The 26,509-nt window shown below is 38.2% G+C and overlaps 1 protein-coding gene across 1 annotated transcript; it reads left to right on the top strand.

The window, feature by feature from the left end:
• The first annotated feature begins 1,813 nt into the window (after window positions 1-1,813).
• On the top strand, window positions 1,814-25,323 carry LOC104664007 (putative zinc finger protein 66). Its single transcript, XM_010365423.2, is given in 5 exon segments — window positions 1,814-1,961; window positions 10,114-10,240; window positions 11,447-11,542; window positions 22,944-24,840; window positions 24,842-25,323. Coding segments are annotated over 5 exon segments (2,307 nt in total). The 5' UTR covers window positions 1,814-1,958; the 3' UTR covers window positions 25,026-25,323.
• Window positions 25,324-26,509: the final 1,186 nt, after the last annotated feature.

Here is a 26,509-nt window from a genome sequence, read left to right on the forward strand (position 1 = left end):
TTGTAGCAACCAGCCCCTATCTTGATACATTAACTTATAAGCAGCAATCAAACACTATCCACTTTGGGAGATCCCTCAGCATCTCCTTTGGTGACCGGAATCCCCTGCAGCACTTCACACACAGTCAATGGTTTAAATTGTACTAATTTAGATTCCCAATTCCCTCAAAGGCCAGTTCCCCTGGACCATTCAATCACAAAGACGGAGAACTGGGAGAGATCTCATCCCAGGATATGGGAAGTCTCGGAGCCTCCACCCCTGTCCTTCTGGTCAAAAAGGGGCACAGTTTTGTTTTCAAATCCTGTTTGTGATGCCAAAAATGTTCTGTGTGGGAAATGTGAGAGGGGAGAAGAAAAGACAAACACACAAAACCTTTAAGGGTAAACAACCTTTATCCCACATCAATAGCAATGCAGACATAATAAACTAATGATATAATAACCAAATGGTATAATAAGCAAATAAATATCATAAGCAGATTGATATAATAAGCAAACTGCAGTAAGAAGACGAGACGGGAAAATATATATATATATATTTACCCTCATCAGACTGTGGAGGATTACCAACTGAGTGGGAAGCAACAGTCTGGGCTCCAGAGTTGGCCAGACAAGCTGAAGTCTCATGAAGCTTCAGGGTGGTCTGGGACCCTAGCTCTTTTGTAAGAGTTGTTTTGTAAGAGTTGTGTGGCATAAGGCCCAGTGAAGAGGGCCATTCATGACCTGCCTCAAGGAACGCAAAAAGGTGAACTTGTTTTTGTGACTGTCTATTGCTTTTCAACAACTAATGTATAGGAATAGATTGAAATAGATATTTCTTTGATACAGGGCTGGATGAACACATCAGGGGCTCACAGGACCTGTTTTGGGACTTGGTGGCAATTGTTTGTGTCCACATTCAATTGAGTTCAAATTTAACATTTAACTTTTCCTCCACAAATTCCCCTGTCTTGCTGAATCGGCTCTGTCTAGGCAAAGGGCAAAATGAACCCCTTGGGCCGTTACACAACCTTCGCCTCGTGAGTTCAAGTGATTCTCCTGCCTCAGCCTTCAGAGTAGCTGGGACTACAGATGTACACCACCACACCCAGCTAATTTTTTATATTATGAGTAGAGATGGGGGGTTTCACCATGTTGGCCAGGCTGGTCTTGAACTCCTGACCTCAAGTGATCCGCCCACCTTGGCCTCCCAAAGTGTTGAGATTACTGGCATGAGCTATCTGTGCCTGCCCCTAAATGATTTCTTTCTACCTCCTATAGCAGTTTGAAATTACTTAAAAGGTTGTTTCAAATTGAAAAAATAAAAAGAATGTGGATAAAAATAAAATATAGATAGATAAAAAAATTACAAGGATTACAAAATATATATGTAAATCTGGAGTGGTCAAAAATGACATTTGATTTATTTATAAGATTTTATTAAAATTAGCTTTAATAGTTAATACACTATTACCAAAGTAAAAGTTGATTTTTTCTTGAACAAAAATTTTATGTATTATTAACATGATAGCAAAAATACTTCTGTTCACCTTTGAATACATTCAACAAGAGAGACGGTAAAGAAGAAATAGAATTTTCCCATACTCTGGGGTGAGCCTGGCTCAGCTCAGGAAAGAAGCCCTGCCTGAAAAGGCTGCAGCTTAGACTGTCACTCTTTCTTCACTCCGCCCAGCATCTGATCACATCTTCTGTCACTCAGGGCCTGAGGGGGCGGGGCCTTAAGCATTATCCAATCAGGGGCGCCGGGCTGGAAACCGACCAATAGGGCACGCAGCTGGAATGAACCCTAAGGCTTCCGGGTTTGGCGGGGCCGTTGTCTCTTGCTGCAGCTGGAGCTCCACGTCTCGTCTTCACTGCTCTGTGTCCTCTGCTCCTAGAGGCCCAGCCTGTGTGGCCCTGTATCCTGCAGGTATTGGGAGATCCACAGCTAAGACGCCGGGACCCCCTGGAAGCCTAGAAATGGTGAGAGTGCCGGTCTAGCGTCCGCATAGAGGGGAAGAGGCTGTGGCGGTACTCAGGCCTCCCCGCAGTCAGCTCCACAATCTGCACCCCGAATTCTCCTTACCCAGCTCCACCTCAGTCCCGTTCAGCCATGAGATGGCGGCTACGCTGACAACCTGGCCCCGGGCGTCATGTCGCTTCCCCGCGCAGTGATTGTGCCCCTGGCCTGGAGCGCTCTGTGGGCAGCTCTGCACCCGCAGTGCCGCGTCTCTCCCAGATTGTGCAGGGACCACTGGAGGGTGTCAAGGAAGAATCCTGACTCTCGGTACGGGTTCATAAATGGGAAGAACTTTGATCTGTGGGGTTCACAGTTTGTCTTTTCTGCTATTGCAATTGTATGGGGCCGGGCTTGGTCAAAGTGCAGCCGAGGCGGGCGGATCAGTTGAGGTCAGGAGTTGAAGACCAAGCCTGACCCAAAATGGGGAAACCCCTTGTCCACTAAAAGTACAAAAATTAGCTGAGTGTGATGGCGAATGTCTGTAGTCCCAGCTTCTCGGGAGGCAGAAGTGAGAGAATCGCTTGAACCCGGGAGGCGGAGGTTGCAGTGAGCTGTGATTTCACTCCAGCCTGGGCGACGGAGCAAGACTATGTCTAAAAAAAAAAAAAAAATTATGGGAGTCACTGCAAAAATGTCAAACAATTTAATCAGAGTGATTCAAGAATTGTAGAGCACCCAGCTACAGTTTGTAGTTTGTAGTCCATGGAGGGGCTTGAAGAAGAGACATTTGTGAAATACATGAGGAAGAAAACCAAATTCAGTAATTTATTAGGTTTAGTAATGTAGTTTCTTAAGTTGTACAATCAAGGTGGAAATTTCCTGGTTATGTAATTGAGCTTAATTGGCAGTTTATAGTTGCTTAAGCCTGAATTTTGTTTCCCCTAATGTAGTAATTTACCAAAAAATGCACTTGAGCTTAGATTTTTTTCTTTTTTTTTTTTTTTTATTTTAGAAATAGAAATCCGGGGACTAGAGCCTCTTCAGTCTAGTTGCCTGCCACTCAATTATTTTCACATCCCACAGGGGACTGATTTTCCCTGGCATTTTTCACATGTGTCCCAAGCAGGGCCTCAAGTGTACCCCATGTTCCTCAATTAATTATTATTATTATTATTTTTTGAGACAGAGTCTTGCTCTGTCGCCAGGCTAGAGTGCAGTGTCAGATCTCGGCTCACTGCAACCTCCACCTCTTGGGTTCAAGCGATTCCCCAGCTTCAGCCTCTCTAGTAGTTGGGACTACAGGCATGCACCACCACTCCCAGCTAATTTTTGTATTTTTAGTAGAGACGAGGTTTCACCATGTTTCCCAGGAATCCTAGTTACCAAGGAAAAAAATAGGGAAAATCTCTCTTCCATTTTGGCTGTAGACAATGAATGTATTTCCACAGGAAACTGTGGTAGATAGTTGATGAGTTACATAGATTCATCAACACATTAGTTCCTCTTTTTGCAGGGTAAATTTGCGACAGTGAATATCTCAGTTCTATATCCTTTTTTCTTGAGTTCTGAGTTAAATGCTAAATTATAAGTGATGAAACATGGTACCTTCTAGAAGTGTTCCCATATAACTAATTTTTTACTACATTATTTTATTTATTTACTTATTTTTTTGAAACAGAATCTCACTCTGTCACCAGGTTGGAGTGCAGTGGCGTGATCTCGGCTCACACAATCTCTGCCTCCCAGGTTCAAGCAGTTCTCCTGCCTCAGCCTCCCAAGTAGCTGGGATTACAGGTGTGCACCACCACGCCCAGCCAATTTTTTTGTATTTTTAGTAAAGACAGGGTTTCACCATGTTGGCCAAAATGTTCTCAATCTTCTGACCTTGTGATCCACCCACCTCGGCCTTCCAAAGTGTTGGGATTACAGGCATGAGCCACCGTGCCCAGCCTACTTCATTACTTTTAAGATAAATAATAAAATAATACATATATTGTCGGAAAGAAGTAGATATATATGTTTTTTCTTATGGAGGTATAAAATGCAAGCATCTTAGCCAGGTGCAGTGGCTCATGCCTGTAATCTCAGCACTTTGGGAGGCCTAGGCAGGTTCATTACTTGAGGTCAGGAGTTTGAGACCAGCCTGCCAACATGGTGAAACCCCATCTCTACTAAATACAAAAATTAGCCAGGTGTGGTGGCATATGCCTGTATTCCCAGCTACTTGGGAAGCTGAGGCACAAGAATGTCTTGAACCCGGGAGGTGGAGGTTGCAGTGAGCTGAGATCTTTCTAGCCTGGGCCACGGAGCAAGACTCTATCTCAAAAAACAAAAGAATGTAAGAACCTTAAAATTTCCTTCCCTTATGTAAACACTGCGTTTGAGTAATTTCCCTGGATTTTTCAAACACTTAGTTTCAAAAACCAAGTGACTAATTCTGACATGGAAATTAAAGCTTGAACCTAGTGACTCCAAGCTAAGGCTAATATTAAGCCTGCAACTGGATGTTATTACATACTCAGTTTTTTCTGGGGAGCCTCCCCTGCAGATGTCCCAGCCTAATCACTCCAGCCATAGAAGGAGCCTTTATCCTGAGAGAAGCTATAGAGCCCTGGAAAGCTGGGGATCCAAAGGCAGATGCATTTGAGGTTAAGATAAAAGGAAACTGAGAGGGTCTTAGTGATGATGAAGTCGTTACGTTTTGCGGCACTTTCTATACTTCGTAAAATAAAAACATTAGATTTATTTAAAAAAATGAATTCCAAAAAATTATTGCAACAGGAGAAGGTACCAACTAAGTATAAGATCTTTATGGCTTGCAAAGATGTCAGCAGAAAAGGGCTTTCTTTTTTAGGGAGGGGTAAACATGGTTAGAAAGGAGGTGGGAGGTGAATGGCAAATGGAGAGTGAAAAAGTCAGATTTTAGATGAGGATGTCTTACCCTGAAATCAGCATGTTCTTAGGAAGGATGCAAAATGGGGTTGTATGTTGACTCAGACTGAGGGTAGCTCAAAGTTCAGGGAGGGACATAAACTTAAGTAAAGTTTGATTAAAAAATATTTTAGTTTAGTCCAGGCCCAGTGGCTCATGCCTGTGATCTCAACACTTTGCGAGGCTGAGGCAGGCGGATCAACTGAGGTCAGGTGTTTGAGACCAGCCTGGCCAACATGGTGAAATCCTGTCTCTACCACAAATACAAAAATTACTGAGAGGCCGAGGTGGGCGGATCACCTGAGGTTGGGAGTTTGAGACCAGCCTGACCAACATGGAGAAACCCCATCACTACTAAAAAAAAAAAAAAAAAAAATTCATCAGATATGGTGGTGCATGCCTGTAATCCCAGCTACTCGGGGGGCTGAGGCAGGAGAATCACTTGAACTCGGGAGGTAAAGGTTGTGGTGAGCCGAGATTGTGCCAGCACTCCAGCCTGGGCAACAAGAGTGAAACTCCATCTCAAAAAAACAAACAAACAAACAAAAATTGGCCAGGTGTGGTGATGGATACCTGTAATCCCAGCTACTTGAGAGGCAGAGGCAGGAGAATTGCTTGAACTCAGGAGGTGGAGGTTGCTGTTCGCTGAGATTGCATCACTGCACTCCAACTTGGGTGACAATGTGAAGAAATGTTTTATTTTGACCACTGAAGACAAATTCAGCTGATTTTTTTTTTAATGAGAAAAAGGAGAAAATGTGCAGAGTGTGTGTCTGGCTGTGTGATACGTAAGAAAAGAGAGCACTGTCTTAGTCATAACGGGAATAGTGTTTCTTTCCATAAATAGTTCCTGGAGCACACAAAGGATGGAGAATTTTGTTAATCACAAATATTTCCCAGGATTATCTATGTGTTTCATCCATCTCCATTTCTTTTGTTTGTTCTATGCATTTCTTCCATTTGGCTTTTCCTGGGCTGCATCTCACATATTAAACTGGTAAACATAACTAGTGTTTTGCTGAGTTCTGTGAGTAGCTCTACCAAATTGTTAAAATTCAGAGAGGTTATGGGAGTCCCAAGTTTTGAAACAGTAGCTCAGAAGCATAGATGGACCCATGGGTTTTTTGACTGGCATCTGCAGTGAGGACAGTGTGGTGGGACTGAGCCCTGAATCAGGGTCTGTGTTGACTCTGGGTGGTGTCAGAATTCAAATGTTAGACAATAAGGTCAGGAGTTCCAGACCAGCCTGGCCAATGTGGTGAAATGCCGTCTCTACTAGTAATACAAAAATTAGCCGGGCATGGTGGTGTACACCTGTAGTTTCAGCTACTAGGGAGGCTGAGGCAGAAGGTTTCATCACCTGAACCCAGGAGGCAGAGGTTGTAGTGAGCTGAGATGGCACCACTGCACTCCAGCCTGTGCAACAGAGTGAGACTCCATCTCAAAAAAAAAAAAAAAATTACCCTAGAAAACCTTAAATGATTTGTTTAAATTGCATATTAATATGTAGCATAAAGTTGACAGGGCAGTGGCTAGAAAATATTAAAATTACAGAAACTCTGGGATTTAAGGTTTTTTTTTTTAGCTAACCTTTGAAAAAACAAAACTGGTGGTACTACAGTGGCATAGAGAGCAGAATTCTACATAGTGTCCCCACCCTGCCCCAGACCTGTTCAGATTCACCCTTTTTGGAGGCATTATTTTGGTCTGACCGTACCTTGGAGTCTTGCCTCAGAGAACTGATTAGAAGAGATCAGAGTTTTGGCTGGTGAATCCTGCTGCCTTTCTAGAGCTGGTGCTCACAATTTCCTGAAACCCAAAAGCAGGTAAGTGGGATAAATAAAGTATGTACTTTAGGGTCTTAGATTTTAAATGTTCTATTAAAACCAGTGCTTGCAGAGACATTGTATTTAGAATCTTGTTTGCCATTCCTGCAGATCCAGTAGTTGCTCCATAAGTCACAAAAGTAAATATAAACAGAATAAAATTTTGTCTAAACTACATTAACCTTTCTTCCTCTATCTCTTTCATCTGTCTATATTTAGCTTTTATTCTGTACAATTAAAAAAAATTGATGACAGAGGAACAGAAGAAGAAATAAAGATGCTGGGCCCTTTTTCTAAATCCTGGAAATTATTAAACCCTTAGTACCAGCTACCAGGGTGTTATGAGAATTAAATCACATAATGTATTATATCCAGCACAGTGCTGTGTATCATACTCTTGAGCACATAGTACCTGCTTAATAAACATTGCATTAGTACATGTGTACATGTTGTTTTTAAAATACAGACCTACTCAGACATTGCTGCCTTCTGTTTCCTCCGTAAACTTTAAAGAGCCAGCAAAGAATATAAAACTTTAGGATGGAGATGGGTTGTCCTTGTTTGTACCAGAAGTATTTGGTTGTGACAAGAGTGCTAAGCCTAAGGGATCCTGTGCTGTGCTGGGTTTAATAATTTCCAGGATTTAGAAAAAGGGCCCAGCATCTTTATTTCTTCTTCTGTTCCTCTGTCATCAATTTTTTAAAAAATTGTACAGAATAAAAGCTAAATATAGACAGATGAAAGAGAGGAAGAAAGGTTTAATGTAGTTTAGACAAAATTTTATTCTGTTTATATTTACTTTTTTGTGACTTATGGAGCAACTACTGGATCTGCAGGAATGGCAAACAAGATTCTAAATACAATGTCTCTGCAAGCACTGGTTTTAATAGAACATTTAAACTCTAATGTTAATAATGCACCAAGGGGAAGCAACATCAGCATTGATAGGGGCTTGTTTAAAACATCCATTCATGGACCCTTTTGAAACCTGCAGAATTACATTACATAAAGTGGGGCCAAAATTATCAAGTGATTTATAAGCTCATTAAAGCTTGAGAGGCAATGCTTAGCTTATTGATTATCAGCCCAGGCTTCTTATTAGGATCACACGGTCAATTTGCAGAAATCTGTTGTGCCCTCCCCACAGGTTCTGTTTATTTTGTTCTGGGTGGAAGCATCCACGTTGTTTTAATGAAGGGCATCCTGTGACTCTAAGATGAGGCCAGAATCAAGTATGAAGGCTTCAAAATACATTCATGAGAGTTAAGTTCCACCTTTGCACTAAAGGGTGGTCATAGGGCCTATTCTGTTTGGATTTGGAAGGGACTGGTAGTTCGTGCATATTTCCATTACTGTAGCAAAAATTGCTGGTGTCTGTGGCAGGGGAGGGCACCTGAGGACAGGAAAGGAGAAACTTCTATTTTCATCTTCACTGAGCAGCTCATTGTTCCTGAATCTCTTCTGTTTTAAAGGACAGAAATGGGTGGATTTTTTTGTTATTCTGCCAGTTGATGCCATGCTAGCAGGTAAACATGTGGTACTGACACCTTTAAAGGCATATTCTCAGACGCAGTTGTAATTTGTCCAGAGAATCTCGTCTGAGAAGGAATTCTATAGAAGGAGGAGATAGAAAAAAAAAAAAAAGGATTTTCTTCAGGTAAACATGCCTCAGCTGAAAAGCTGTGTCCACTCTGCCTCCTGGACTGCCATGCGTTTAGTACTTGAAAACCTTTATTTCTCTACTTGTGTTTTTCCTCCCTAAGGAGTTTGGTTTAAGTACTTCTTAAAATTCTTATAATAGTCAAGGGTCTCTGAAAAGTATTTCTTTCCTGTATCCCAGAGCCTTCTCTACATTCTGTACAGAATAACTTCTTATATGCCATGCAGATTTATCAACAAGAATTTATGATCTGCAATATTAAAAATGTTCCCTTTGTGGCTGTTGAACATGGAAAGATGTGGATACTCAGCATTTCTATTGGGGAAAACTGTGGTCCTTAGTAAAGGTGGAGAAAATATAATGTTGAGGCTCCATTCGTGTGTTCTGTTAGCTGTATGCCGAACAGGATTAAGAAATTGCTTATTTAGGTCAGGTGCGGTGGCTTACGCCTGTAATCCCAGCACTTTGTGAGGTCGAGGCGGGCAGATCACCTGAGGTCAGGAGTTCGATACCAACCTGGCCAACATGGTGGGACCCCGTCTCTACTAAAAATACAAAAATTAGCCTGGTGTAATGGTAGGTGCCTGTAATCCCAGCTACTTGGGAGGCTGAGGCAGGAGAACTACTTGAACCAGGGAGGTGGAGGTTGCAGTGAACTGAGATCGTGCCATTGCACTCTAGCCTAGGGGACAAGAGTGAGACTTTGTCTCAAAAAAAAAAAAAAAAATTGCTCATTTAAATGTGATGGCATTTATTACCCAGAAATTCTGAAAAAAATTGTTAGGAGATACCTACTCTCTAGGGTGCTAAATGTAGCCTACTTAAAATTACTACTAGAAACTACAGAACATAGGTGGTGTCTGCATTTTGAGGTTTGCATAAAACTGATGATTCTTTTTGATTAAATTCAGATTTTATTTGCTTTTTTAAAGAAGGAATATTTCAACAGTGATACTGTGTTCTTCTGTGTGCATTAGGACATCATGAAAATTTGTCCTAGTGCAGTTAATGGTTAATGATTCACTTGCTTAAATAGCTCTCTGACGATTTTTTTTTTTTTTTTACTATATAGCTAATTATTTTTCTCTTCATTATTAAGTTTCATTATGCTGCTGATGTGCATAAACAATCATATTTAATCTGGTAGCTGCTCTTTTTTCTTTTTTTTCTACGTATTTTTCTTTGGAAAATGAAGGCTCTTATCTTTGTTTACAGGCCAGAAAATCTGGAAAAAACACAGACTCTTCCACTTACTGGATATCTGACAAAATATCCTTCTTGGGCCAAAAACATTGACATTATTGGTGAGCTTGTTAGAAATTCAAAAAAATCAGACTTTATTCCAGATCTTCTGGAAAAAACCCTGCATAACAGGGTCTTCACCTTATTATACATACTAAAATTTGAGAGGTGCCTTCTAACTCAACATGTATTTCTCATCTGAAAAATATTCACAACTCATTCCATATGATATAAATATGCATTCAAAAATGTACATGTTTGTGTTCATGCCCTTAATTTTATACTTTATTATCTATAAAAATACATGAACTGATGTGGATCTTATGCTCCTCTTTTTTCTCAGAGTTGCAGAATACTTTAGAGAATATTTCTGTGTTGAAAATTATTTTATTGGATAATTTTAATCAATCCTGTAAGTCAGAACCAGTTGTATTCACTCTCTCATTTCACCTTAAGTCAAATTAAAAATTCCACCCCTAATCACTCGGTGAAAATGTGTGCATGTGTGTGTTTCAGGGACCATTGCAATTTAGAGATGTGGCCATAGAATTCTCTCTGGAGGAGTGGCATTGCCTGGACACTGCACAGCGGAATTTATATAGGAATGTGATGTTAGAGAACTACAGAAACCTGGTCTTCCTTGGTGAGAAAAACTTTAGTACATAATTCATAATATACACAAAATGTTTTATTTCTCTTTTTTGTGGAATGTTTTTTAGTAATTTATTCTTTTTATAAAAGAGTTTCAGATCCAGTTTTTCAAGAAAATCTTCAGAATTTGTTCATTTAGAAAAGAATTACTTCAGTGCCTCATGCCTGTAATCCCAGCAATTTGGGAGGGTGAGGCTCGGGGATTACCTCAGGGCAGGAGTTCGAGAGCAGCCTGGCCAACATGGTGAAACACCGTCTCTCGAATAAAAGTACAAAAAATTAGTTGGGGGCTGTGGCACGCACCTGTAATCCTAGCTACTCAGGAGGGTAAGGCAGGAGAATCGCTTGAACTTAGGAGATGAAGGTTGCAGTGAGTCGAGATCATGCCATTGCACTGCAGCCTGGGTGACAGAGCAAGATTCTGTCTTGAGGAAGAAAAAGAAAAAGAAAGAAAGAAAATAAAAAAATTTCTTCAAGATATTTCATCTTAATACAAACTTTCCACATTTCTTAGTTGAGTTATGTTCTTCACTCTAAGTTAGTGGTAATTCCAGAAATTTACTGACATAAAATATTGTAGCTTCCACCTGAAAATCTAATTGTCGCCACCAATTTTTGATTCAGTAGTACCAGGTAGTAAAATTAGGAAACCTACAAATTGAAAGTTTTTTTTTTTTTTGAGACAGAGTCTCGCTCTGTCACCCAAGCCACCGCACCAGGCAAATTGAAAGTATTTTCTAAATATTTAGAAATTTCTGGGCCGGGCGCGGTGGCTCAAGCCTGTAATCCCAGCACTTTGGGAGGCCGAGACGGGCGGATCACGAGGTCAGGAGATCAAGACCATCCTGGCTAATACGGTGAAACCCTGTCTCTACTTAAAAATACAAAAAACTAGCCGGGCGACGAGGCGGGCGCCTGTAGTCCCAGCTACTCGGGAGGCTGAGGCAGGAGAATGGCGTAAACCCGGGAGGCGGAGCTTGCAGTGAGCTGAGATCCGGCCACTGCACTCCAGCCTGGGTGGCAGAGCAAGACTCCGTCTCAAAAAAAAAAAAAAAAAAAAAAGAAATTTCTGTTACAAATTTGTATTTTGGTATTAATTTACTAAAATATTTTATCACATCATCTTTCCTGAGCACATTACTAGCTTGTAATTGGAGAATATGAGCAAGATTCATGTTATTTATTTTTAATAAAACAGGTATTATTGTCTCAAAGCCAGACCTCATCACCCGTCTGGAGCAAGGAAAGAAACCTTTGACTATGAAGAGACATGAGATGGTAGTCAAGCCTCCAGGTAGGTGCGAGTGAAAGTAAATACAACAGACAACACGGATAAGAGGCCCAAGGTCAAAGAGAAAGCCAGTTCTTAAGGTGTGATTCGGGAAGCTGTGTTCCAAAGGAACTCCCTGGGCAGCTGTTTTTTTTTTTTTTTTCTTTTTTCTTTTTTTTCTTTTTTAAATTTTGCTGTCACAAAGGGGCATATTGTCTTATGCTTTTAAATTCTCTAAAAATTCTTTTCTTTTGGTGAGCTTCCTTCGTGTTCACAGTGAGAGCCAAAGTCGTCTTCATGGCATATAAGAGACTGCACAATCTGGCTGATTTTTCATTGTTTTGGGGACACACAAATATCTGACTTATTTTGAGAAACTAAAACTATTTTTTAGTTCTATTTTTGCATCAGGTCTGAAATGTGTGAGAGTAGTAGTTTCTGTTGCATTTTTTTGTCCATTTTTGTGCACGGTCCATTCTATTTTTATTACTATACAGTCTTGAAATATAGTTTGAAATTATCCTGCTTTGTTCTTTTTCCTTAAGATTGCTTTGACTATTTGAAATTTATTTTAGTTTCATGTAAACTTTAGAATGTATTTTCCATTACTTAAAAAAAAAAAAAAAAACACTGCAATTTTGATAGGAAGACTATTGAATCTATAGATCACTTTGGATAATATGACACTTTAATAAAATTTATTCTTTCAATCCATAGACATAAAATATTTTAAAATTAATTTTGATTTTCTAACTTTTTTTATTGTAAATTTTTTTTACCTCCTTAGTTAATTTTTTCTCAGAAATTTATTTAATGCTACATTAAATAAGATTTTTTCTTCCTCATCAGATACTTTGTTTTAAGTGTAAGAAACCATACATATACTTGTGTGCTTAATTTTATATTTTGCTAATTTACTGAGTGTATTTATTAGTTTAGACAGGTTTTAATGTACTGTTTATGGTTTTTTAAATATAAGATTGTGTGATCGACAAACAGCAACTTTTGACTTATTTTTCTTCAATTTCAATGGATTTTTTTATTTCTTTTTTTTTTCTTTTCAAAGGGGATTTCACTCTTTTTGCCCAGGCTAAAGTGCAGTGGTGTGATTTTGACTCACTGCAACCTTCACCTCTTGGGTTCAAGCGGTTCTCCTGCCTTAGCCTCCTGAATAGCTGGGATTACAGGTACTCACTATAACACCCAACTAATTTTTTGTATTTTTTTGGTAGAGATGGGGTTTCACGCTGTTGGCAAGGCTGGTCTCCAACCCCTGACCTCAGATGATATGCCCGCCTCTGCCTCCCAAAATCTTGGGATTACAGCCATGAGCCACTGCACCTGGCTGCATTTTTTTATTTCTGTGAATAATTCTTCCGCCACATACTTCCAGTACTACATTCAAAGAGAAGCATTGACAGTGGGCACAATATAGTTTTGTATTGGTGTCTGAATTTGATGGAGCAAACACCTCTTCGAGTTTTCATAAACTGATTTTAGAAGCATTTCCTCAGGGAACGGTGTGGGTTTCTTTTTTGTTTTGTTTTGTTTTCTTTTCTTTTTGAGATGTAGTTTTGCTCCTGTTGCCCAAGATGGAGTGCAATGGTGTGATCTCATCTCACCACAACCTCTGCCTCCTGGGTTCCAGCGATTCTCCTGCCTCAGCCTCCCAAGTAGCTACAAACACAGGCATGCACCACCACGCCTGGGTAATTTTGTATTTTTAGTAGAGAAGGGGTTTCTCCATTTTGGTCATGCTGGTCTTGAACTCCTGACCTCAGGCTATCCACCCACCTCAGCCCTCCAAAGTGCTGGAATTACAGGCACCACACCCTGCCCAATGCGTGGATTTCTGCGTGGGCAGAACTGACCATAAACTGTGGCTCAGGTAACTGAAACTGTCGTACAACTGCTTCAGGGACCTCAGTAAAGGCCACGGTCTGCAGGCCTGCCTACATTGTTGTAAATGGGTGCCTTCCTCCAGGTCTCTGGAATGGCAGGACCTCTACCAGACTGGCTGGGAGGAGTTTGGGTTGGTTACAGAGTAAGTTCAGAATTCTCAGTGGGACCAAGTTGGGTAAACCCTATCCTGGTGCATTGCATAGCCATGAATAGGGGTCCTGTAGTTTCCCACCTGACTAAGGGCCTACCTTCTGAATAGAACACTTCTCAATCTTAAGCTTTAGCAGGATCTCAAATCTCTCTTAGAGGTGCTTATTTTGGAGATGGTGTCTTGCTACATAACCCAGGCTGTTCTCAAAATCCTGGCCTGAAGCAGTTCTCCAACCTTAATGTACCATGTAGCTGTCATTACAGATGTGAGCTATAATGCCTGGTTCTCTCATAAAAGCATTTTTGTCAGAGAGGGCTGACTTTTTTTGCTGTAAGGGAATATGAAAATGGGAATTTTAATCTTTTCCTCTTACTGATGTCACTTTCCCTATACATTTTTACTTTCTGTTTTCTCTTTCAGATTTGTCTGTAAATTTTGATTCAGATATTTGGGACAATATGTTAGAATTTGCATGGTGTGCCTGAAGTAAATTAGATAATTCATAGGGACTCATATTTACTAAAATATTTACTTATAAATTTAAGTTTGCTGCAGGCAAAAAGGAATTAAAGGATTTTCATCTACTTTTTTAGCCTATATATAAATAATAATGTAGTTTATTTCTCAATATTTGTTTTACGTATCAGAGGGCCTAACCCTATTCTGCAAATTATATATTTTTTTATTTAACAATGTAAGGCTACTCTTTGCTTCTAAAGTTGGATTATAGCAGTTTCATTTTGTGTAAGAATACCATATATTTAAAATATTAAAAGTAACTCTAGTTTCTTTTAAATGCTAATTTTTAAAGTTTCTCATTAGAATCTTCTATTTATACCGCATATTCTCCAAAATTTTACTGCCACACAGTGCATGCCAATGATTCAAAATACCTGCAGTTAGTGAGTATACACTAGCAGTTAAATATTTCAGTAATCTAGAAACTTTTTTTTTTTTTTTTTTGAGATGGAGTCATGCTCTGTCACCCAGCCTGGGGTGCAGTGGTGTGATCGTGGCACAGTGCGACTTCCGCCTTCTGGGTTCAAGCAATTCTCATGCCTCAGTCTCTCAAGTGGTGGAGTTACAGGCATGTGTCACCACTCCTGGCTAATTTTTGTATTTTTAGTAGAGAGGGGGCTTCACCAAGTTGGCCAAACTGGTCTAGTTGTGAGCCACCGCACACGGCCTGACAATTTTTTTAATGATACATTAGTGTTGCATACTAGATTTTATGAGTAAACATTTCTTTTATTATTGTTTTGAAGTTTTATATTAGTGTGCTTTTTTTCAGTGTAGGGTTTTTTTCTTTTCTTTCTTTTTTTTTTTTTTTTTTGAAACAGAGTCTTGCTGCAACCTCTTCCTGGAGGGCTCAAGCTATTCTTCTGCCTTGACCGCCTAAGTAGCTGGGACTACTAGTGTGTGCCACCACGCCTGGCTAATTTTTGCATTTTTAGCAGAGACGGGGTTTCACGACATTGGCCAGTCTGGTCTGGAACTGCTGACCTCATGATTTGCGTGCCTCAGCCTCCCAAAGTGCTGGGATTACAGTTGTGATCCACTGTGCCTGTCCTCAGTGTAGGTTTCTTAATGTTAGTTTATTGGGTGTTTTGGTTTTACTTAATATATTATAACTTCAGATAATTTGCAATTCTACTTGTACATTTTAAGTCAATTTGAGGTTTAAGAGATAAATTATGGGCCAGGCGCCGTGGCTCAAGCCTGTAATCCCAGCACTTTGGGAGGCCGAGACGGGCGGATCACAAGGTCAGAAGATCAAGACCATCCTGGCTAACCTAGTGAAACCCCGTCTCTACTAAAAAATACAAAAAACTAGCCAGGCGAGGTGGTGGGCGCCTGTAATCCCAGCTACTCGGGAGGCTGAGGCAGGAGAATGGCGTAAACCCGGGAGGCGGAGCTTGCAATGAGCCGAGATCGCGTCACTGCACTCCAGCCTGGGCGACAGAGCGAGACTCCGTCTCAAAAAAAAAAAAAAAAAAAAAGATAAATTATGCATATCTATCACAATTAGATTACATATGTATGTCTGTTTATCTATAAATATGACCCCAATTTTAGTCATGGCTTATCTTATATTCTTTCTTAGCTTATTTTCCATGGTAGTTTTATCTTGTCTAAGTGAGTACTCATGGAAATAGTCTTATTTTTACCATGTGTTTAATTGTTAATATATATTTCCTTTTGTGAGAGAAACACTTTTGTGATTTGAAGGTAATTTTCAAAAAAATATGTAATTCTGGTTTTTTCTCAGTTTTTCTTTAAAAAAATTGTCTTAAAAACACATAACATAAAATTCACCATCTTAAATCTATTGAAGTTTACATTTCAGAGCCAGGCGTGGTGGTGGCTCGGATCTGTAATCCTAGGATTTTGGGAGGCCAAGACAGGAGGATCCCTGGAGCTCAAACAGCCTGGGGAGCATATGGAGACTCTCCACTATAAAAAAAATGTAATAATAGCCAGGCATGGTGGTTTGCAGCTGTGGTTCCAGCTACTTGGGAGATTGAGGGGGAGTCAAAATTGTGCCACTACACTTTAGCTTGGGTGACAGAGTGAGACCCTGTCTCAAAAAAAAAGCTGTTCATTTCAGGCATGTTAATTATATTCGCCTTGTTATGCAAAATACTTCTAGAAACTTTACATCTTGTAAAACTAAAACTCAATGCCCATTAAGTACCAACTGCTCATTTTAGCCTCTCTCCAGCCCTTGACAGACAAACCTTCCATTTTCTGATTTCATGATTTTGACTACTTAAGATATCTCACATAAGTGGAATCATACAATATCCATAATTTTGTTACTGGATTAATTCAGGTGACATAATATTCTCAATGTTCATCTTAAAATGTGATGAGATTGTTCTTTTTAAAGTGGAATAATATTCCATTGTATGTATATGTTACATTTTTTGATGTGTTTATAAATCAAGAGATATCTGGGTGGTTCAGCCTTTTGGCTTTTTTGAATACTGGTACAAAATACATGGATTTTCAATTATCTTCCAGGTCCTGTGTTGCATTTTTTTTATGTGTGGTTTGTTTCCTTCCTTCCTTCCTTCCTTCGGTGGGTGGATCACGAGTTCAGCAGATCGAGACCATCCTGGTTAACACGGTGAAACCCCATCTCTACTAAAAATACAAAAAATTAGCCGGGCATGGTGGCAGGCGCCTATAGTCCCAGCTACTCAGGAGGCTGAGGCAGGAGAATGACGTGAACCTGGGAGGTGGAGCTTGCAGTGAGCAGAGATCACGCCACTGCACTCCAGCCTGGGCAACAGAGCGAGACTCTATCTCAAAATAATAATAATAATAAAAATAATTTTTTTTGTCCCCTGAGCAAGAGTATGTTGAAGAGTGTGATCCATATTCACATATTTGTGAATTTGCCAGTTTGACTTTTGCTTTTAATTCCTAGTTTCATTCAGTTTTTGTTAGAAAACACACAGTGTATAATTTTAGTGTTTTTAAAGTGATTGGTTGTTGTTGTTTTGAGGCAAGATCTTATCGTCACCCAGGCTGCAGTGCGGTGGCATAATTGAGGCTCACTGTAGCCTCAGCCTCCTGGGCTCAAGTGATTATTATTTCACCTCAGTTTTTTGAGTAGCTAGGACTGTAGACATGTACTACCACGTCTGGCTAATTGGTTGCTTGTTTTTAGTGTTAGGACCTCACTGTTTTGCCCAGGCTGGTCTCAAACTTTTGGCCTCAGTGGATCTCCCAAAGTGTTAGGATTATAGGCAAGAGCCGTGACACCCAGTAGGTATTTTTAAATTTAATAAAGCTTGGTATGTGTCCTAACAGAATATAACAGATGCAAATAAGAATATTGTGTATTATCTTGGTTTTGACGGGAGAGTTTTTTATGTGTCTGTGAAGCCTAGTTGGTCTATAATATGGTTTGGATGTCCCTGTTGTCCAAACATCAAGCTGCAATATAAATCCTCAGTGTTGGATATGGGACCTGGTGGGACATGTTTGGGTCATGGGGGTGAATTTCTCAAGAATGGCTTGGTACCTACTCTTGGTAACCAAAAAGATTAGACTCTATCAATTCAAATAAGAGCTGGTTCATTAAAAGAATGTGGCTTCTTCACCTCACACTTGCTCTGTGTCTTATCATATAATATATCCAGTTACTTCTTACCTTCCACCATGATTTTAAGCTTCTTGAAATCCTCATTAGAAGCAGATGCTGACATGTACTTCTTGTACAGTCTGATGAGCTGTGAGCCAAATAAACCTTTTTTCTTTATAAATTATGCACTCTCAAGTATTCCTCTATATGCAAAATAATTTATATGGTCTATAATATTGTCTCAGTTTTCTCTTATTTTTTGTCTGAATTTTCTGTTTATTATTGCAAATGGGTTTTTGATGTCTACAATTATTATGTTGCTATGTGTCCCCCTTCACTTTTGTCAATATTTGCTTATATATTTTGGAGCCTTGATGCTATATACCCGTATACATATAGATAGATAAATATTTTAGATTCCTGCTAAATCAATTTACTTTATCATAATATAATATCAATCATTGTCCCATGGTAGTAGTTGACTTAAAGCATATTCTGTCTAATATAATTATGATTATCTTAATTGTTACTATTTTCATGGAATATAACTTTTTTTCATTCTGTTATTTTCAGCCTATTTGACTCAATGCTAAAATGAGTCTCTTGTAGGGAGCATAGTATATGCTTTTTAAAAAAAACCACTCAGGCATTCTATATCTTTTTTTAATATAATTTTATTTACTTATATATTTATTTATTTATTTTATTTTATTTTATTTTTTGAGATAGCGTTTCGCTCTCATTACCCAGGCTGGAGTACAATGGTGCAATCTCAACTCACTGCAACCTTCACCTCCTGGGTTCAAGTGATTCTTCTGCCTCAGCCTCCCAAGTAGCTGGGATTACAGGTGCATGCCACCACACCTGGATAATTTCTTGTATTTTAGTAGAGATGGGGTTTTCCCATGATGGCCAGGCTCATCTTGAACTCCTGACCTCAGGTAATCTGCCTACGTTGGCCTCCCAAAGTGTTGGGATTAGACGTGTCAGCCACTGTGCCTGGCCTCATGTATTTTTGAGATAGGGTCTCACTCTGTCAACCAGGCGTATTTGCATGGCTCACGGCTGCTCGAACCTCCCAAAATCAGATGATCCTCTCCATTCAGCCTCTTAAGTAGCTGGGTTACATGAATGTGCCCGCACACCCAGCTAGCTTTTTTTGTATTTTTTGTAGAGACAGAGTTTTGCCATGTTGCCCAGGCTGATCTTGAACTTGTGGGATCAAGTAATTGGCCCACCTTGGCCGTCCAAAGTCCTAAGATTACATTTCATTTCATTAAATAGCTTAATGAGAGTTCTGTATTTTTGTATCTACTGAATGATTTGGTGACAGAAATTTGCATTGCTTTTACCTATTACCTTTCAGTAACAATGCTGCAATAATTATGCAAAAGTTAATGAATGTGCTACCTTCTGTTTCATTAGTCTATTTTTTCAACTTTTTACTAATAACAAATTATTTTAATTCTGTAGCTTTTTGATGTGTTTTGAAATCAGAAATGGTAATGCCTCCAACATTGTTCCTTTTTTTGTAGATTGTTAGGTAGTTTATTGTTTCTTTAGATTCCATATACTTTTGGATTTGTTGTTTGTATTTCTTCAAAAATGCAATGAGACTTTTGAAAAACATTGCATTAAATCTGTAGATTAAATTGAGCAGTACAGACATCTTCACAATATTAATTATTTCTTTTTCAATTGTTTGTTTTTGAGATGGAGTTAAATTCACCCACGTCGGCTTCCCAAAGTGCTGGGATTACAGGTGTGAGCCACTGTACACAGCTCAGTTTTTTGAACAAGTGCATGCTCAAGAGCGTGTTTTATCATTTCTATATATTTGTAAATTTATCAATTATTTATATTATTGTTTTACACTGTAATTCCATTTTTGTCATAGAAAGTAGTCTATAAAATTTCAGTTTTAAAAAATGTGTTAAGGCTTCATTTTTGGTCTAAGAGGTGGTTTATATAGGAGAATTCTCTATGAGCTATTGAGAAGGCTGTGTATCCTGATGTTGTTGAGGAGTGTTCTCTTTATCTTCATTAGAAATAATGGTTTTTTACTGCCTTCTAGTCCTCTGTTCCCTTATTAATATTCTGTCTTGTTTTATTATTATTACAGAAAATGAAGGATTGAAATATCCTACTATAGTTATATTGCTGTCTGTGTGTATTCAATTTTGTATTTGCTTTATTTATTTGAAACTCTAATATGAGATGCATACATGCAAATACACACATGTATAAACAAATTTGTCATAGATTCCCAGTGAAAGAATGCATATATTGTTTAATGCCTTCTTTGTCTTCTTGAAGTTTTGACTTAAAGTACGTTTTATAAAATATGACAGTTTCTTAGTTAAGATGTAGCTTGTGTAATATTATTTTGAGCCCTTCTGCTCTCATTTGGTTAATATTTACATGAAATTTCTACTTCCGTCTTGCCACTTTCAGTCTTTTTTTATCATTAGATCTCAACTGACTCTTGTAAAAAGGCAAGTTGAATCTTGATTTTTAAAAACTTTTAATAATCCTTTTTATTTAAAGTGTGTCTCTTAATTGGAGAGATAATTATATATATATTTAAATAGTTTTCTGCAAAAGAAAAACTTATTTTATTGTTTTGATTCTTGTGTCTTTGTCTCTCATTTTCTTTTTCTTTTTTTTTTTATTTTTGTATTGACATGCTTTCAGTTTCTTTTTTTCTTTTGTGTATCTGTACAGACATTTTCTAAGTGATACCTTCTGAGTTTACATAAAACCTCTAAAAGATCCAACAATATATTTAAATGTGGTAAAAAATCAACTTAAGTTTCATACAAAATATTTTCATCATTACATCTGCCTTCACTTTGTTATTGATTTGGCTAATCACATTTTTTATGTTTGTATATTCATTAACAGATGTTTATAATAATTTCTGTTTTTTTAAGTAATAATTAAAAATGTTTTCTGCACCATTATGGTAATGTTAAGAAATTCCATTTTTGTGTATGTGCATATCTTTCCCAGAAAGTTACATATTTTCTTATGATTATGTGTTGTTTTCTTGCATTATGTTGTTTTCAGTGGAAGAAACTCCTTTCAGTATCTTTGATATATAGGGCATATGCAGTGCCAATGTAGGTTCTCAGGATTTGGTTATTTTGGAAGTACTTATTTTTATTTGGTAGTACAATTGAGGTGATGGTATTATTCTCACTTGACAGCTTTTTTATTATTATTATTATTTTAACTTTAACAATATCACAGTTTCCTTCTCACCTGCAAAAAATATTTTTCTAAATTGACTTGTTATCTCATGAGACTATGCTTATAAATGACACATCATTTTTATCTTATAGCTCCCAAAATTCTCTAATCCGTGATTTTTGAAATTTTGCTTATAATGTATGTTTGTTATAAATATCTTTGTGTGTATCCTAGTTTGTTTATTCAGCTTTCTCATGTTTACCTCATTTTTAAAGAAATTTTCCAGTTTTTAAATATTTTTTATATCCACAATTTTTGTTTTTTGCTATTTAAATGTTTCTGGTTGTTATTCTCATTTTTCTGATCTTTGGTAGTTGTCTGTGTTCCTACTTAACTTGCTGAATATTCAACTTATTTATTTATTTATTTATTTTTCTGAGACGGAGTCTCTCTCTGTCGCCATGGCTGGAGTGCAGTTGTGTGATCTTTGTTCACTGCAACCTCCATCTCCCAGGTTCAAGCAATTTTCTTGCCTCAGCCTCTCAAGTAGCTGGGATTATAGGTGCCTGCAACCACACTCGGCTAATTTTATGTATTTTTAGTACATATAAGGTTTCACCATGTTGGCCAGGCTAATCTTGAACTCCTGACCTCAAATGATCCACTCACCTCAGCCTCCCAAAGTGCTGGGATTACAGGCATGAGCCACCATGCTGGCCCTATTTTATTGTATTTTTCAGACAGTCTTCCTCTGTTGCCCAGGCTGGAGTGCAGAGGTATAATCTTCACTCACTGATGGGGCCATGTTGCTCTAATATTTTGTATTTACTGTAATCTTTGATTGAGATTTGGACATTAACAAAAAGCTACCTGTTAGAATCTTTAAAATATAACTATCCAAGATTTGGACATTAACAAAAAGCTACCTGTTAGAATCTTTAAAATATAACTATCCTGACATAGTCTGAAATCAGTTGTCATGGCTAGAGATTTTGGGAATTTCTCAAATACGTTTTTAGGATGTGTCTTGTCTAAAATTTTGTGTTTATTGTTTAGTTAAATTGGCTTATTCATATTTCTTCTTAATAGTCAGTAATTACTTGCTATACCTATTCCCTCTTTGGGGTAGGGCAGTATCTCTGCTTCTGTAACATTTATCTTTAGACGCAGCAGACTCAAACTGTTAATCCAACTTATATCACCATTTCCTTCAGCATTTTATGTCATGGGAGACATTTACCAGTGTCTAGAAAAACCCCTAAAAGCCAAAAATAAAGATGTATGTGCCAATATTTTTCTTGTTTTTTAAAAAAGAAACCAGGATTTGGCAATTTACATTTGTGTGTGTGTGTGTGTGTGTGTGTGTGTGTGTGTGAGAGAGAGAGAGAGAGAGAGAGAGAGAGAGAGAGAGAGAGAGTCTCACCCTGTTACCTATGCTGGAATTCAGAGGCATGATCGTGGTCACTACAATATCTGCCATTAGAGAGTCTCACTCTGTCACCCAGGTTGGAGTGCAGTGGCATGATGTTGGCTCACTGCAACCTCTGCCTCCTGAGTTCAAACAATATTCTGCCTCACCCTCCTGAGTAGCTGAGATTACAAGTGCCTGCCACCACACCTTTCTAATTTTTTGTAGTTTTAGTAGAGACAGGGTCTCACCATCTTGGCCAGGCTCCCTTTGAACTCCTGACCTTATGATCAACCCATGTCAGCCTCCCAATGTGCTGAAATTACTGGCATGAGCCATCATTCCTGACCAACAATTTACTTTTAAAGGCACAATGTTATACTGGAGAGCAGGAAGAGCTCTGTTGGGTATAAGTAACAGACTTTTCTTTTTATTCTATGTGACTCTTTGCGTTGTGCTCACCTGGGGCCCTTCACACACTTAATTATAAATTTTTTACAAATGTATTTTGGGCAGTATGCTTTGGTTAAATTTATATGTCCAGGAAGAAATTACAGCTTGTGGTATTTTACTATGTCATCTTGCTTATGTAGTATGTATACTTGTATAGGTTTGATTTGTAAAGTATATTTATCTGAGTCTAGCAATTGAAGTAATGTGTTTATATGGTTTCTTTCAGTTTTGTGTTCTCATTTTACCCAAGACCTTTGGCCAGAGCAGAGCATAAAAGATTCTTTCCAAAAACTGATACTGAGAAGATATGAAAAATATGGACATGACAATTTACAGTTTAAAAAAGCCTGTGAAGGTGTGGATGAGTGTAAGGTGCACAAAAGAGGTTATAGTGGACTTAACCAACGTTTGACAACTATCCAGAGCAAAATATTTCAATGTGATAAATATGGGAAAGTCTGTCATCAATTTTCAAATACAAACAGACATAAGACAAGACATACTGGAAAAAAAGCTTTAAAATGTGTAGAATGTGGCAAAGCTTTTAACCAGTCCTCAATCCTTAATACACGTAAGAAAATTCATACTGGAGAGAAACCCTACAAATGTATAGAATGTGGAAAAGCCTTCAACTGGTCCTCACAGCTTACTACACATAAGATAATTCATACTGGAGAGAAATGGTACAAATGTGAAGACTGTGGCAAAGCCTTTAACCGCTCCTCTAACCTTACTACACATAAGAAAATTCACACTGGAGAGAAACCCTACAAATGTGAAGAATGTGGCAAGGCCTTTAAGCGCTCCTCTGTCCTTACTACACATAAGAGAATTCATACTGGGGAGAAACCCTATGAATGTGAAGAATGTGGCAAAACCTTTAAGTACCTTTCTTCCCTTTCTACACATAAAATAATTCATACTGGAGAGAAACCCTACAAATGTGAAGAATGTGGCAAAGCCTTTAATGACTCATCTACCGTTACTAAACATAAGAGAATTCATACTGGAGAGAAACCCTACAAATGTGATGAATGTGGTGAAGCCTTTAAGTACTCCTGTTCCCTTACTGCACATAAGATAATTCATACTGGAAAGAAGCCTTACAAATGTGAAGAATGTGGCAAAGTGTTTAAGCGCTCCTCTCCCCTTTCTAAACATAAGAGAATTCATACTGGAGAGAAACCCTACAAATGTGAAGAATGTGGCAAAGCCTTCAGTCGGTCCTCTATTCTTACTACACATAAGATAATTCATACTGGAGAGAAGCCCTACAAATGTGAAGACTGTGGCAAAGCCTTTAACCGCTCCTCTAACCTTACTACACATAAGAAAATTCACACTGGAGAGAAACCCTACAAATGTGAAGAATGTGGCAAGGCCTTTAAACGCTCCTCTATCCTTACTATACATAAGAGAATTCATACTGGGGAGAAACCCTATGAATGTGAAGAATGTGGCAAAACCTTTAAGTACCTTTCTTCCCTTTCTACACATAAAATAATTCATATTGGAGAGAAACTCTACAAATGTGAAGAATGTGGCAAAGCCTTTAAGCAGTCCTCAAACCTCACTACACATAAGATAATTCATACTGGAGAGAAACCCTACAAATGTAAAAAATGTGGAAAAGCCTTTAACCAGTCTGCACACCTTACTACACATAAGATAATTCATACTGGAGAGAAGCCCTACAAATGTGAAGACTGTGGCAAAGCCTTTAACCGCTCCTCTAACCTTACTACACATAAGAAAATTCACACTGGAGAGAAACCCTACAAATGTGAAGAATGTGGCAAGGCCTTTAAACGCTCCTCTATCCTTACTATACATAAGAGAATTCATACTGGGGAGAAACCCTATGAATGTGAAGAATGTGGCAAAACCTTTAAGTACCTTTCTTCCCTTTCTACACATAAAATAATTCATATTGGAGAGAAACCCTACAAATGTGAAGAATGTGGCAAAGCCTTCAACTGTTCCTCACACCTTACTACACATAAGAAAATTCATACTGGAGAGAAACCCTACAAATGTGAAGAATGTGGCAAAGGCTTTAAGTACTCCTCTATGCTTACTAGACATAAGAGAATTCATACTGGAGAGAAACCCTACAAATGTGAAGTGTGGCAAAGCTTTTAACCATCCCACAACCCTTTTTTCACCTAAGAAAATTCATATTGGAGGGAAACCATACAAGTGCAATAAATGTGGCAAAGCCTTTATTTCATCCTCAAACCTTAGAAGACATGAGATAATTCATATGGGAGAGAATCCCTACAAATATGAAAATGTGGCAAAGCCTTAAACACTCCTCTACCCTTACTAGACATAAGATAATTCATACTGGAGAGAAACCCTATGAGTTTGATGAATGTGGGAAAGTTTTTAACCAGCTATCAACTTTTACTAAATACGAGAATTTATATGGAACATAAACCCTACAAATACAAAGAATGTGACAAAGAGGGAGTTCTCAACCCTTATTACACATAATTCATATTGGACAGAAACCTTAAAGAATGTGGCCCCTGAAGAATGTGGCAAAGCCTATAACAAGTTTTCAATCAATTTTTTTTTTTTTTTTTTTTGAGATGAAGTTTCATGCTTGTCACCCAAGCTGGAATACAGTGCCACGATCTTGGCTCACTGCAACCTCCGCCTCCTGAATTCAAGTCATTCTTCTGCCTCAGCTTTTCTAGTAGCTGAGATTACAAGTGCCTACCACCATGCCCAGCTAATTTTTATATTTTTAGTAGAGATGCAATTTTACCATTTTTGCCTGGGTGGTCTCGAACTCCTGACCTCAGGTGATCCATTCACTTTGGCCTCCTAAAGTGCTGGGATTACAGGCATGAACCATGATGCCTGGCCACCATTTCTGAATTCTTAAGAGACTTGGTGATAATTCATGCTGAAGAGGAACTCCACAAACCTAAAAAACGTGACAGTGCTTTTACCAACCCCTCCAACTTCTCTATACATAACAATAATTATTCTGGTGTGAAACCCTAGAAATACATAAAATGTGACAGAGCCTTTATATGGTGGCCACACTTGATTGTGGGTAAGATAACTCATACTGGCAAAACTCCTACAAGTGTGAAGAATGTGGCAAAACTTTTAATCAGTACTTACACCTTATTTCACAAGAAAGCTATTATCCTTGAGAAAAATTGTACAAATATAAGGAATATGGAAAACCCATTAACTCCTCATATCTTAACATAAAAAGGTTTCTTTTAATAAAAGCATTAAGAGTGTAATTACTGTCAAAAAATATTTCAGAAAGTATAAGCCTTTAAACTGAAGAAATATGAAGACAACTATTACAACTATAAAGGGGGTTATAGCACATTTACTTATATCAGAGATCTTATTGCACACATTTTGTACTAGAGGAAAACCCTGAAGCAGTTGCTCAGGTTTGTTCAACATCAGGAAATTTATATTGGAGATGAGTCCTGTAAATGTAATACATTTAGAAACACTTTTTTTTTTTTTCCCAGAAACTACATCTTAGAAAACACCAGAGAGTTTATACTAAAATACAGTTTTGCAGATGCAGTAAATATAAAAACATTTAATTCGAAATAGAATGTATATAAATATCAGAATCTACAGTAGAATAACTAAGGCACTGACACTTGAGTATAAAAACTAATCCACAACTACAGTTTTTAGATAAATGATTTGTATGTAACTTTAAAAAGATTTTTGGAAGCATTGTAATTACATTGAAAGTATACTTGCTTAAAATTTTTTGAAAACTGAATAGTGATGTAATACAGC

Source organism: Rhinopithecus roxellana, chromosome 12 (genome assembly GCF_007565055.1).
Source record: "Rhinopithecus roxellana isolate Shanxi Qingling chromosome 12, ASM756505v1, whole genome shotgun sequence".
NCBI classification, from domain to species: Eukaryota; Metazoa; Chordata; class Mammalia; order Primates; family Cercopithecidae; genus Rhinopithecus; species Rhinopithecus roxellana.